At 38.8% G+C, this 13,791-nt stretch overlaps 1 protein-coding gene across 1 annotated transcript in view; it reads right to left on the bottom strand.

Moving 5' to 3' along the window:
• LOC145691892 (uncharacterized) overlaps positions 1-13,791 on the bottom strand; it is a 38,757-nt gene that overhangs the window by 465 nt on the left and 24,501 nt on the right. The window contains exons 7-9 of the mRNA XM_081767198.1: positions 10,366-10,510; positions 5,774-5,862; positions 1,850-1,950 (exon numbers count right to left, since the gene is read on the bottom strand). Coding sequence (XP_081623324.1) covers positions 1,850-1,950; positions 5,774-5,862; positions 10,366-10,510 — 335 coding nt within the window. The remainder of the gene's footprint in view (positions 1-1,849; positions 1,951-5,773; positions 5,863-10,365; positions 10,511-13,791) is intronic.

The raw sequence follows: 13,791 nt of genomic DNA on the forward strand, positions 1-13,791 counted from the left end.
ACAAAGAAAATTATCGAACTAGCTGAACCTGGGCTCTCTACACAGCGCATCATTTGCATTTGAGCATGAATCTTCTTGTGATTTCACACATTTGTACATGTCCGTTTACAGACATAAGTGAAAGACGTCTTGATAAAAAAAAAAAAAATTAAAAAATCGGCAAGGATTACCATAAAGAAGTTTTTTCAATGTCTCGCACTATTCGCAAGATTTGAACCTACTTCCGGTTGGAGTTTCTAATTCATATATGATCAGTGTTTTCTTTCTTCCTGCATGCAGTGTGTAATAAGCAAATACATTACATACACGATTAATTATAATGGTCTTCATTGGGCAAAACACTTAAAACAATATGCATCTTTTAGACTGGAGAAAAATCATTCTTAATTTTTCATTACCATTTGACCATGAAACAAACGCCTGAGAGATATACTATCCTCATATACAAATTTATGGTGTTGGAATGTATAACTCGTAGGATATGATGTTTTTTTTAAATAACACTTCCAGTGTACACCTAAAATGTAATAAAGAAATTACGACCATATTAAAAAAATAATTAATTGGAACTGAACAATTTACACAAAACTTACAATCGATGAGTGAAAACGGCATCTTTGTAGAGCCTATAGTTCCCGAGAACTCACTGTCGAAAGGATTGGCCCCAAATATAAACGTCCACAAACATATAAACTTTTTTAACATTTTAATATATAGTTTGAGAGACTCTGGACCATAATACATAAGGCTGATCATGTTTGACAGAATTTGGGCCAAATTTTGCAAAAAAAAAAAAAAAAAGTAAAGCTGAAAATGGTACATTTGTTCTATTTGATGCCCTGAACAACATCAGAAATCCCAAACTTTTCATAATGGAGTTCCAGACGATTGAATGCCTGGATCTCAAACTTCAAACGTTTCGAAACACTCATGGCACATTCGAAAGTAACTGAAAAATCTATCTAATTCTCTACCTACACAATCTGTAATGTTCACCTAATTGTTCTTGTCGTAACTTTATTTCGTGGACCCACTTTCGCTTTTTTTTTTTGTCTTTTTTTATGATAACAAATAAGGCTAACATTTCCTCTTCATCAGAAGGACACCACATATTTCTATATATTTCTCTTCTGCCGACAAAATGCGACTGATCTTTTTACCTGTCTGTACGCCCTACCATGCCGCAGTGTTCGATGTGGAAAAAAAAAGCAGAGGCGATATGTTTTATTATGATTTTGACTCAACATACCGGCTATTTAGATATTGTCTTGATCATTGAAAAACCAGAGACGGTATGTCCTCATTACTGAAAGACCAGAGGTGGTATAACATACCACCGCATACCGTCTCACTTCGACCACTGATGCCGTAATGTGTGTGACATCTTCAGATTGCAGCCTGCTTTGGATTTTGCGACGTCCTGCCAGTGATCGTAGCCCGCATTCTGTGTGGACATAAAGTTTTCTTCTGCAAAAATTTAGCTTTCCATTGATACCAATTTCGTGCATGGCTGACCATAGCTACAGAGACAGGCGCATATGACTGAAGCGCTACGTCATTCTTCACAGTTTACGCGACACTATTGAGGGACCTGCTGACCACTGGTTATATACAGCTTTTTCTTCGTTTCTTATCAATGTCCATATCAAAAATTTCCGAAAAGTGCTTGAGGAACAACCTTATAGTGCATTTTCTAACTACAAATATTCTTAGTCCGCATTTTTGGGATTAAGTATTGTGATAACATATATAAAACACAAAACTCATACTTTTCACGCATATTTGATCAAGAGTTTATAACCGTAATTGTTGTACACATAAATATTAAGTATACATGACAAGAACTTACGTATATATGGTTTTTGGCAAATGTGACTAAGAAAATGATGAATTCAATTACTGTTATGAGACTGGCTCCCATGAATACTCCCATTAGACCCCCAACGTCACCTGCAAGAAAAAATCAACATTACTTCTGTCTGATGATTTAGCTATAATCTATGGGAAGTTATAATTCGTATTTACTTCAAGTAATTGTCAAGAGTTAATCCGTACAAATTTAAGACTAACAAGTTAATAAAACTATTTTACTGATTCATTATGCATCCTACTACACTCTTATGTTTTCCTGATCAAATATATATGCAACTTACTTAATGGTATGGTTCTAGTTCCATACTTCCCCTTCCCATTCAATATGGCATTGGTTAAACCGCATATTTGTTGTATAAATTATACACTTTTGGCAAAAGATACACGAAGCACATCCAGAAAGTAACTTTCCCATGCGTTCCACAGATAAGAAGCCATATGTTGCGCGAAGCGAGTGCGTGCACGTGAGAGAGGAAGTTCCTAGCATGGCGCATGCGCCAGTGGAACTTTCCTTGTGCTCTTAGCAGCGTCGTGACAGTGATTGAAGATGAACGTTCTTATTTCAGCTCTCGTCGTGTGTGAAGTGCGAGCAGTGATAAAATTTTTGAATGCACAGGGCAAAATGCCAATTGAAATCTATTATCTGCTGTATCGCTTTTAAAATGTCAATGCTGACCAGATGCATTTTGCTTTGTGTTCCGGAGTCAGTTGCTTCGGCACCCACCCGGCACACAATTTCTTGAACAACAGACGCTCCGTGACAATGGTGTGCAATAAGGAGTGGGAAATCTGCTAGAACTGCTCGCTCATGACATTAGGCCCATAGACTTGGCACAGCTAACTATGGATTTCGATTGGTGCTATGCCTTGTACATTCAAAAACTTTATCACTGCTCGCACTTCACACGCGGCGGGAGCTGGAATAGGAACGTCCATCTTCAACCACTGCCATGACGCTACTGAGAGCACTAGGGAAGTTCCGCTAGTGCATGTGCCATGCTAGGACCTTACTCTCTCAAGTGCACGCAGTCGCTTCGCGTAATATTCGGTTTCCTAGCTATGGGACGAGTAGAAATTTTACTTTCTGGATAGGCTTCGTAATATTAATAATGATAAAATAGAATAAATAAAGTAAGTAAAAATAAAAGTGAATTGCTTTGTGGTGTAAATGTTTGATTGGGTACATTCTTGAACCATAACATTTCAATGTCACTTCGCGTCATAAACCCTTCCTAGGGTTGCTAACTTTCTTTTCTTTCTTTCTTTTTTCTTTCTTTCTTTCTTTTTTTTTTTTTTGTAAACATGAGAGAGGCTTTGTTATGATCTTAAGGCTATTATGAGGGGGGATGCTTATACTTAAAATATTTTATTACAAAATACTATAAAATAATTGTAGAGTACATAGCTTCTTGTGTATTTATTTATATCTGTGATAGCAATTTGAATTTAGGGTTTTTTCCTTACACAATTTACATAAATTTTCCATGCATAAACTCTCTTCAAATGAAGTCAAAATTCATAGTGATTTGTCATTTAGCTACCATTAAATATAAATCACATCGGTTCCTATCATCAGATCATTTTTTTTTTAAATGCAAAATTTACTTTTCTGATTGAGCTATTTCCATGGCAGATTGGTTACATTGATGAGATGTAATATTTTGAATTGCCGCTATTTACGTTGACAATATAAGTGGATACTTTCAAATATTAACAGATCAAAACCATATCCACAAAATGTCGACTGAAAGCAGGGAATTCATTTAGTTCAGTTATTATTCAGTTCAAAATATTTTATCGCGAATTCTGTCGAGGAATTTGAAGCTTAAAATACATAAAACGATAACAATGCCTGTTATTCTGTATGGTTGAGAAACATGGTCGCTTACTCTCAGACTGAAAGTACAATTGATAATAACATTCTGAGACGAATATTCGGACCCAAGAGGAACGAGAATGGGGAATGGCGGAAACTTCAGGACGAGGAACTGTATAATTTATACCGTTTATCAAATATTCAACTCTGATCCTTGTTTTGATCCCAGCTCGCGCCAAGAGAGTTTATGGTGGTTAAACACCGTGTACTTGGGTTCTATCGGGGTTCTCCAGTTTCCTCTCACTTTCTCCATTCAACCATTTCTTTCATTTCTCATCAACATCGTCTGCTTTAGCCTAGCAGGCATAATCGTGGGACGTAAAACTTAAAAGTTTTCATTTCATTTTTGTAAACACTGTTAGGGTCTTCAAGTCTAGGAGGCTCAAGTGGATTGGTGATGTAGCCAGAATCGAAGAAAGTAGGAACGCTTTCAAAGTTTTTACTGGAAATTCAATTGGAAAATGGCCGTTAGGAAGACCCAGGCGCAGATGTGAGGATAATATTAAGATGAATCTCGCATAAATAGGAATACAAAGTAGAAACAGGATCTAGTTGGCTAAGGATAGAATTCAGTGGAGAGCTTCTGTGAATGAGGCAATTGAACCTCCAGGTTCCATAGGCCACTGAGTTAATTAGATTCAATGGATAAGATTTTTCTAATTTCGGTTTGTTCTAAATTATTTATCTGTTCACTTTCAACCCGCCAAGTTTTTAACGCTTGTAATGTCTGAAATAAGAATTTGTGATCTTATGTTACCTAAGTCTTCCTTGTTTTTCTTCATATTATTATTATGGCCCCAGAAACTCTTACATGTTTCGTGCTGCTGAGGTTTTGTACTGGTAAGATTTGGATCTGCGAGTTTTGATCCCGCGAGATTTGATGTGCGAACTTTCGGCTAGGCAAGGTTTTGACAACACATTTTTTGGTCTGTTGGATTTTAGGCTTCGATGTTTTGCCTGAGAGATTTTGCTCGTACTCCATTGGAAAATGGAATGGTGACAAAGATGACAACAATGGAAAGAGAAATCACTAAAAAAATGTCACCCTCAGTATTCACAATTGTCTCGAGACGTATTGGAGTTTGACATATGCAACATGCAACATGCACGGTCTCCCGAAGAAGAGCCTCAAACGCATCCAGATCCTGTCGATCAGCTGGGTCTTGGTGTTAGAGGAAGTACATTTGGTTACTTGCTCAACCACCTCACACATAATAATCTATAGGATTACGATCAGGAGAGTTAGGGTGTCACAGATTGGGACTGGTAAAAAACGTAAAAATTTTGTGACTAGTTCTGAGTTTTCCCAGCAGCATGGCAGAGAGTTGAATCTTGCTACCACATATAGGGCCAACATACCTAATGCTTTGACCATGGTATTCAGCAACTTCACAAAGTCATTCGAATTGAGCCTTAGTTCCTATTCAAAGGCGTGTGGTGGCATAACATCACCCTCCTGGAGACACACCGAAATTATCACATTTTGGGGTAATTTAGTGTTCCTGACACGATGGACATCCGATTGATTTTTGGCAAACCATCTGTAGTTCCGAAGATGTGTACATGGTCCTAACACTTTTTTATATCAGAGAAGAGCCACATTGTTCCTGGTTTGACGGAATGTTTCAGTTTGTTAAGGAGTTTCTTTGTCTTGATCAGGCGGTTTGCTTGAGCATTTTCTGTAAAGAGTTCGCCTTTTCGCCTCTTGTAGGTTATAGGGAAGATCCTCTTTCACAGCGAACTTCATGGTGGATGCTGCAGTAAACATTTTCGCCTCCTCTTGTCTAGACCTTCTTCATTTTCTCCTGCAATTATTGGATGAAATCTGGTATTGTCCGGCAATCGGAATGTCATCTGTGTGTTTCGAGAATCTGACATAATACTTGGAAGTTCATACTCTTTGCAGACAAAAGTAGGTATTAGATATAGCTGTAAAATTAAAATTTCCCTTAGGTTTTGACGGAAAGGAAATGACATAGGAATATGTTCTAATACGTTACACACACCCTAAGTACAAATACTCACTGATCCATTCAAGAGCTGTTTCTGGATGCTGAATAAGCACTTTGTACGGTTCATTTGGTAAGTAAACTAAGAGCGCAGAAATGCTGGACCTGGAAGAATAACAAAAGGAAAACAAAACAATGCAGATTGATGTGAAAGCTGATCCTGTATTGTAAAAGACATGGAAATATTAGTGCAATGTAAATTTAAATAACTGTTCCTATACGAGCCGCTTTAGTTGAAGCCAGTGGTTTCCAATCGATGTGTTACAAAATTTTAGCATTTAAAAACATTAAGCATTTAATAATTCATCAAAAGCAATGTTGAAATACACTATATCATAAACTAGAAATACAAATCACTGTAGAAAGTAGCGTTTATTTAAAGATAATAACAGTGTAACAGTTTCGCCAAACAACTGAACATATTGGATTCATCAGGCACTGTATAAATAAGGAGTTATTTGGTCTAGGAATTAATTCGTGCGGGTGGACAAGAGATGGCGCAACGAACGGAGCGTCCCACAGTTCCGTGTATCCACACATGTGTTGCAAACCCCTGTCATCGCGTATCGTTCGTAGTATAGGGCAGTGGATTAAAGCGTCAACAACACCAGTTTGTAGTTAAGTGAACATGGCGCAATTTGTGCCTGATAAAGTGTTTTTGCGGGGTGTCCTGCTGCATTACTTTAACATGCAGAAAAGTGCGACTGAAAGTCATCGTATTTTGGTGGAAGTGTATGGTGACCATGCTCTAGCTGAGCGAACGTGTCAGAAGTGGTTTGCACGGTTTAGAAGTGGTGATTTCGGCTTGGCAGACCAAGAGCGAGCTGGACAGCCAAAAAAATTTCAAGACGAAGAATTGACAGCATTGCTCGAGCAGGATTCGTGTCAAACGCAGGAACAACTTGCAGCAGCATTAGGCGTTGATCAAACAACAGTCTCCAAACGCTTGAAAGCCATGGGAATGATTCAAAAGATGTCACATTGGGTTCCACATGAATTGAAAGACAGAGACGTTGAAAGACGAAAAACCATTTGCGAATTGCTGCTTCAACGACAGAGCAGAAAGGGGTTTCTGCATCGAATTATTACGGGTGATGAGAAGTGGATCCATTACGAGAACCCTAAACGAAAAAAGGCCTGGGTGAAACCAGGTGAACCAGATCCATCACAACCAAAACGAGATATTCACTGTGCAAAGGTTATGCTGTGCATACGGTGGGATATGAAAGGTGTGGTGTACTATGAGGTGCTGCAACCGGGTGAAACTATGAATGGAGAACGTTATCGACGACAATTAATGCGTTTGAAGCAAGCTCTGGCCAGAACACGACCAGAATGGGAGAACAGACATGATAAACTTATTGTTCAACATGATAACGCTCGCCCACATGTCGCAAAACCGGTCAAAACCTATTTAGAAAATGTCGGATGGGAAGTTTTACCCCACCCGCCGTATTCACCAGACGTTGCTCCTTCGGACTACTACTTGTTCGATTGCATGAACAACGATTTGATTGGACAGCGGTTTACTTCTTCAGAAGATATCGAAACATGGGTCTCTGACTGGATCGCTTCCAAGGATGAGGACTTCTTTCGCCACGGAATCCGTACATTGCCTGACAGATGGGCGAAAGTGGTGGCTAGCGATGGACAATATTTTTCTTAAGGTATTTATGTATTTTGTGTTTGTACTACAGCTTCAATGTGTGCGTACCAACCGCACGAATTAATTCCTAGATCAATTTACTTCTAAACATAACGGTTTTCTCGGATTCTGTTATATTTAGATGTAATTCCTTCCTGTTTTCACAGTGTCTGCCACACTGAGCCACACTGAGAAAAAAAGAACTACGATTTCCTTGTGGATACATTGTATTTACGCGGGTGCGCTCCTTAAGTAATGTAATTTCATGTATAAAAGCACAGAAGGTGGGAAGACCATGTCAAGTCTGGAGTTCGGCGTCGTGTTAAAACATTTTTCCTTCTCACAGAATGATATGACGTCTTATTACTCTCGTAAGGTAGGGAGTCACAGATTTGGAAAGGACCAAGAGGGGACAGTCATAGGAAGATGGTAACAATATTATATACGTAAGTTACCACCGTCGGAATGGGTATGGCGTTAATTCTATATTTGAAATGGTGGTTCCACAAAACAAAATTTTCGCTGGACGGTGGTGTAGATCGTACTACGGATGAAACAACATTACTTAATGTGGTGACGCGCGTAACCTGGTAAAAACAGCACTTACATGCCGACTGGATTATGCATTTTTCCCCGTGCAATATGTTCCGTTAGTTGGCGAAAGTGTTACAAAGTTATTATTTTTAAATAAACTTTGCTTTACTCAGTGATTTGTAGTTCTAAGTTAAGTTATTTAGGATAGCAAAAGTAATATGAAACAGTTAGTTATTGGATTGACACTGTATCAGTCGACGCCTCCAGCGGCTATAACAGTACACAGTACTAGAGCCACTACGTTATAGAAACTTAGGTTTACACTATTGTAATTTATATTATTACTAGCGTCAATTAACAGGTTCGCCGGGTCAGTTATTCTTTACTATTACTGGCGCGCTCTCAAATCGATAGAAGCAAAGAAAACATAATGAAAAATGAGAAAATAAGTAATCTATATAAATAAAAATTAAATACTACTATTGTGGGCTGAATTTGGGCTTAAGCTTCATCAGAATTGTCACTGTCCATCTCAGCGACCCCGATAACTATGGATTCGACACTACTATCCGTCATATTCGATCGTTTTTATATCTCTCCCCTAAGATGCGAGGCTTTTATACTACACGTGCTTTTATATTACAATTAGTACAAGAAGCAAACGACAGGTATCCTCGTCATCGACAGATATCGTCGTCCTCGTCATATGACAGGACGGGAACACCAGCTCCACCGCTGCTCAGAAGAAGGTATAGAACTCCATGTAACGTCTCCATCGACATCAGTTTCAGGTGGTCAATTACCCTCTCTTAGCTTGCCTGGAGTTTGGATCGATCTAACCTAACCCAAGCCTCCTAGCTTGCCTGAAGCTCTGATGCCTCCTGTCCACCTAGCTTGACTGGAGCTCTGATGCCTCCGGTCCACCTAGCTTGCCTGGAGCTCTGATGCCTCCTGTCCACTTAGCTTGCCTGGAGCTCTGATGCCTCCTGTCCACCTAGCTTGCCTGGAGCTCTTATGCCTCCTGTCCATCTAGCTTGCCTGGAGCTCTGATGCCTTCTGCCCACCTACCTTGCCTGGAGCTCTGATGCCTCCTGTCCATATAGCTTCCCTGGAGCTCTGATGCCTCCTGTCCACCTAGCTTGCCTGGAGCTCTGATGTCTCCTGCCCATCTAGCTTACCTGGAGCTCGGATGCCTTCTGCCCACCTAGCTTGCCTGGAGCTCTGATGCCTCCTGTCCATATAGCTTCCCTGGAGCTCTGATGCCTCCTGCCACCTAGCTTGCCTTTAGCTCAGATGCCTCCTGTCCACCTAGCTTGCCTTTAGCTCTGATGCGTCCTGTCCACCTAGCTTGCCTGGAGCTCTGATGCCTTCTGTCCACCTAGCTTGCCTGGAGCTCTGATGCCTCCTGTCCACCTAGCTTGCCTGGAGCTCTGATGCCTCCTGTCCACCTAGCTTGCCTGGAGCTCTGATGCCTCCTGTCCACCTAGCTTGCCTGGAGCTTTGTAGGAACTCAACCATTCTCTTAGGGTGCTTGAAGCTATGGTAGATCCTAACCGCAACCACTTAGCTTTCCTAGGGCTCTGCGGGACACCAGCCTCTCTTTGCTTGCCTTGAGCACTGAAAATCCTAAACTACCTCCACTCAGCTTGCCTGGAGCTTTGTGAGAATCCCTCCCTTGGCTGCCTGGGTCTAGGGACACACAGTTTACCCGAACTATTTAGTGAATTTTGTATTAGTCTTAGGACCAACTTATAGCGGCTTTGTGTTATATTGTACATAACACAAATTTTATAATAATAGGTCGTGGGAGAAAACCAAATCCCAAGTCCTATATTACTCTATCTAGTACCTTATCAAGGCAATTTTAGAATACGGTGTTATGTAGCAGATTGTATCTATTCTTTGAATTATTTTAACACATTTCTACTACTTTCGGTTAAAGTAGAGAATGAGGATAGAAATAGAATCCATCATTTAGACGCTGAATCGATAGCAGAAAACCTTTTCTCAATATCTATTAACCATTCTTGCTCTACGACGAGCAAGATTAACACTGAAACTGATCCATTTCTATTACATCGGATTTGAATAGAAAGTTAACAAAGAATCCGAAATCTATTTTTGAGACACTGAATCGAGTTCGAAAACCGATTCTTGATAACTTACACTTTTACCCTGATACCAACTGTCACCAGACAGACAGATGAACAGAATGAGCCGTCCTATAAACTTCCCATTTTATTCACAGCATAGTTTGGGAATCTAAAACTTTCCATCTACGTATATTTTCCTCCGGAACATCCTGGATTCATCAATATTCAGAGCTCTTATCATTTAGGTAATACTGTGACGTAAGTACGTAAGAGCGGATCTATACGTGTTCAAGTTTACAAGCTCTACATAAATGATAAATATAGTGAAATTCTTACGTGTTCTTTAAACTTTCAACAATCTTCTCCTCCTTAAACCACCTCCTTAAAGCATCGATAGAATGAGCGGTTAACCTTTCGTAAGTAACGTCTTGAATATAGATGTATTCCTTACAATTGCCAAGGCACCTCGTTGAAGTTACAGCTATATAAAAATGGAGAGAAAATGTACACATTTATAAACAGATATATTTTATTTATTTTTGTTATCAAATACATACAGAATGTGAATATAAGATTATTGGTATCTTACACAGCAATGCTTGTACTCGATAACCCGACAGTACGGATTAACTCGGCCACACTCTGACAGGGCGAAAAGAACCAGCGCGCAGACCCGTTCAAGTATTTTTCTGAGGTCTGCCTTATCAGGTAAATTATTGCACATTATGTATTGATTAATCGCAGACCCGTTCAAGTATTTTTCTGAGGTCTGCCTTATCAGGTAAATTATTGCACATTATGTATTGATTAATCGCAGACCCGTTCAAGTATTTTTCTGAGGTCTGCCTTATCAGGTAAATTATTGCACATTATGTATTGATTAATCGCAGACCCGTTCAAGTATTTTTCTGAGGTCTGCCTTATCAGGTAAATTATTGCACATTATGTATTGATTAATCGCAGACCCGTTCAAGTATTTTTCTGAGGTCTGCCTTATCAGGTAAATTATTGCACATTATGTATTGATTAATCGCAGACCCGTTCAAGTATTTTTCTGAGGTCTGCCTTATCAGGTAAATTATTGCACATTATGTATTGATTAATCGCAGACCCGTTCAAGTATTTTTCTGAGGTCTGCTTTATCAGGTAAATTATTGCACATTATGTATTGATTAATCTCAGACCCGTTCAAGTATTTTTCTGAGGTCTGCCTTATCAGGTAAATTATTGCACATTATGTATTGATTAATCGCAGACCCGTTCAAGTATTTTTCTGAGGTCTGCTTTATCAGGTAAATTATTGCACATTATGTATTGATTAATCTCAGACCCGTTCAAGTATTTTTCTGAGGTCTGCCTTATCAGGTAAATTATTGCACATTATGTATTGATTAATCGTAGACCCGTTCAAGTATTTTTCTGAGGTCTGCTTTATCAGGTAAATTATTGCACATTATGTATTGATTAATCGTAGACCCGTTCAAGTATTTTTCTGAGGTCTGCTTTATCAGGTAAATTATTGCACATTATGTATTGATTAATCGCAGACCCGTTCAAGTATTTTTCTGAGGTCTGCTTTATCAGGTAAATTATTGCACATTATGTATTCATTAATTTTCATTTTCATGTATAGTAAACGCTCTATGCCTTAAAGTACATACTTTCCCTTTGTTTAAGGGTAAGCTTAACAACAAGCATTCGTTTAGTGTGGTTCATGAAGCTATTCACACTAAAATTAATCTTCCAAGTTCGGAAAAAAAAAGGTCTAAACTGGCAGAATATCAACCGCATATTATTTTTTATCACGCTCAACCCTAGCCATAGGAGCTAAATACTTGGTTCTGATTGGTTGAAGTTATCCGTTTCTCGCCACGAAGCCTAAATGTAGCAGAAATCAAATGTCTGCTGCTGTCGGTCCTCGTGACCGACCGTGTAGCGCAACCTCATAGTAATAATAATCGCTTTTGGCGTGGGTTCAAACCTGATTTAAGGGATTTTTTAAAAATATTTTCACAACACTTTTCTCATTAAAATAACACGAAAATAATACTCAAAAAAGTGATTTACTCACGTTACACGTGCAGTTTTGCTATACGAATCCATAGTATAGGTAGTAGTTGTAATAGTAGTACAGGGTGTCCAATATACTATGCAGCCCGGAGTTTGGGATAGTAGAACCTTTGAACTGGAAGCGGTACACAAAGAATTGTTATACCAAAATGAAGCCTTGTTCATGCATATATTTTTAAATTAGGAAGCAACGATTGAAGTGCACTAGGAATTACACAGTGTATCCTGATGTAACTGAAGGTGTAAATCAATTTTGTTACAAACCACGCAAATTGACTCATAACTCATACGTATGGCTCTTCTGTCGTTAATTTTCAGTTTGTATAGTTGCGGTAGCTTGGAAACAATGCTGCGGAAAGAATATTTTTTCATTTCCACCGATAACCAATCGGATGAGGCCTCTGAAATGGGTAACTAGGAAAATTGTAGTTTTCACAAATTAACATTCTGCATTGGCAACACTGTTGATATTTAAGTGCATCAAAAGGTGTGTTAAGGATCTGTCTACATTATGCAATTTCTGAAAACAATGAAGAAGAAACTTTGAAATTATCCTAATAAAACTTTTACTTACATGCACCCTGCAACACTGCTATTCATCACGAAGTGAATTGTCAGTTCTACAGCGGATGCTGGAAATGTCCCACATTGTGATTCAAGCACAGATTCACACGTTTCACCATGTTGGTAGCAACTTTACGAAGAATAGAAGTGTTAATGTTCTCAGTGCCACCGTGAATGTATGATTTCAGGTCTTGTATAGTTCAAGGATTGTTCTTGTATACCTCTTGCTTTAAGCAGTCCCGTAGAAATGAATAGCAGTGTTGCCGGATACATGTAAGTAAAAGTTTTATCATGACAATTTCAAGGTTTCTTTTTCATTGTTTTCATGAATTGCTTAATGTAAACGGATCCTTAACACACCTCTTGATGAACTGAAACATCAGCAGTGTTGCCAATGCAGAATGTTAATTTATGAAAACTACGATTTCCCTAGTTACCCATTACAGAGGCCTCATCCGATTGGTTATCGGTGGAAATGAAAAATTCTTTTTTTCCGCAGCATGTTTCCAAGCTACCAGAACTATACAAACTGAAACTTAACGACAGAACATCCATACGTATGAGTTACGGGTCAATTTACGTGATTTGTAAAATAATTGATTTACACCTTCAATTACATCTGGCTACACTGTGTGGTTCTTGGTGTACTTCAATCGTTGCTTTCTAGTTTAAAAGCATGAACAAGGCTTCATTTTCATATAACCATTATTTGTGTACCGCTTGCGGTTTAATCGTTCTACTATCCCAAACTCCGGGTTGAATAGTATATTGGACAATCTGTAGTAGTAATAGTAGTAGGGACGGGTTAGATGCCCCCCGCAGAACTTGTTTTGTTTGACCTTGACCCCCATGATATAAATTTAATCTTAGCTGCTTCTTAAATTTTCTTCTTCTTCAGTTTCAACAAAGTGACAATTTTGTTCTATTACTATAATACACAATACATATACCAGAAGGTTTGGACAATCGCAAACTGCAACCAATCAGAAACGTGTATTTAGTTCCTATGACTAGGGTCGAGGGCGAAAAAAATATGCACATCAACCATGCTTTGTTTGTGGAGTTCTTTATGTGACTTTCTACAATGTGTGATGTGAGAGCTTTATCATTGAACCGTCATACCTCTAT

Source organism: Thermobia domestica, chromosome 8 (assembly GCF_964235325.1).
Source record: "Thermobia domestica chromosome 8, izTheDome1.hap1.1, whole genome shotgun sequence".
Classification (NCBI taxonomy): domain Eukaryota; kingdom Metazoa; phylum Arthropoda; class Insecta; order Zygentoma; family Lepismatidae; genus Thermobia; species Thermobia domestica.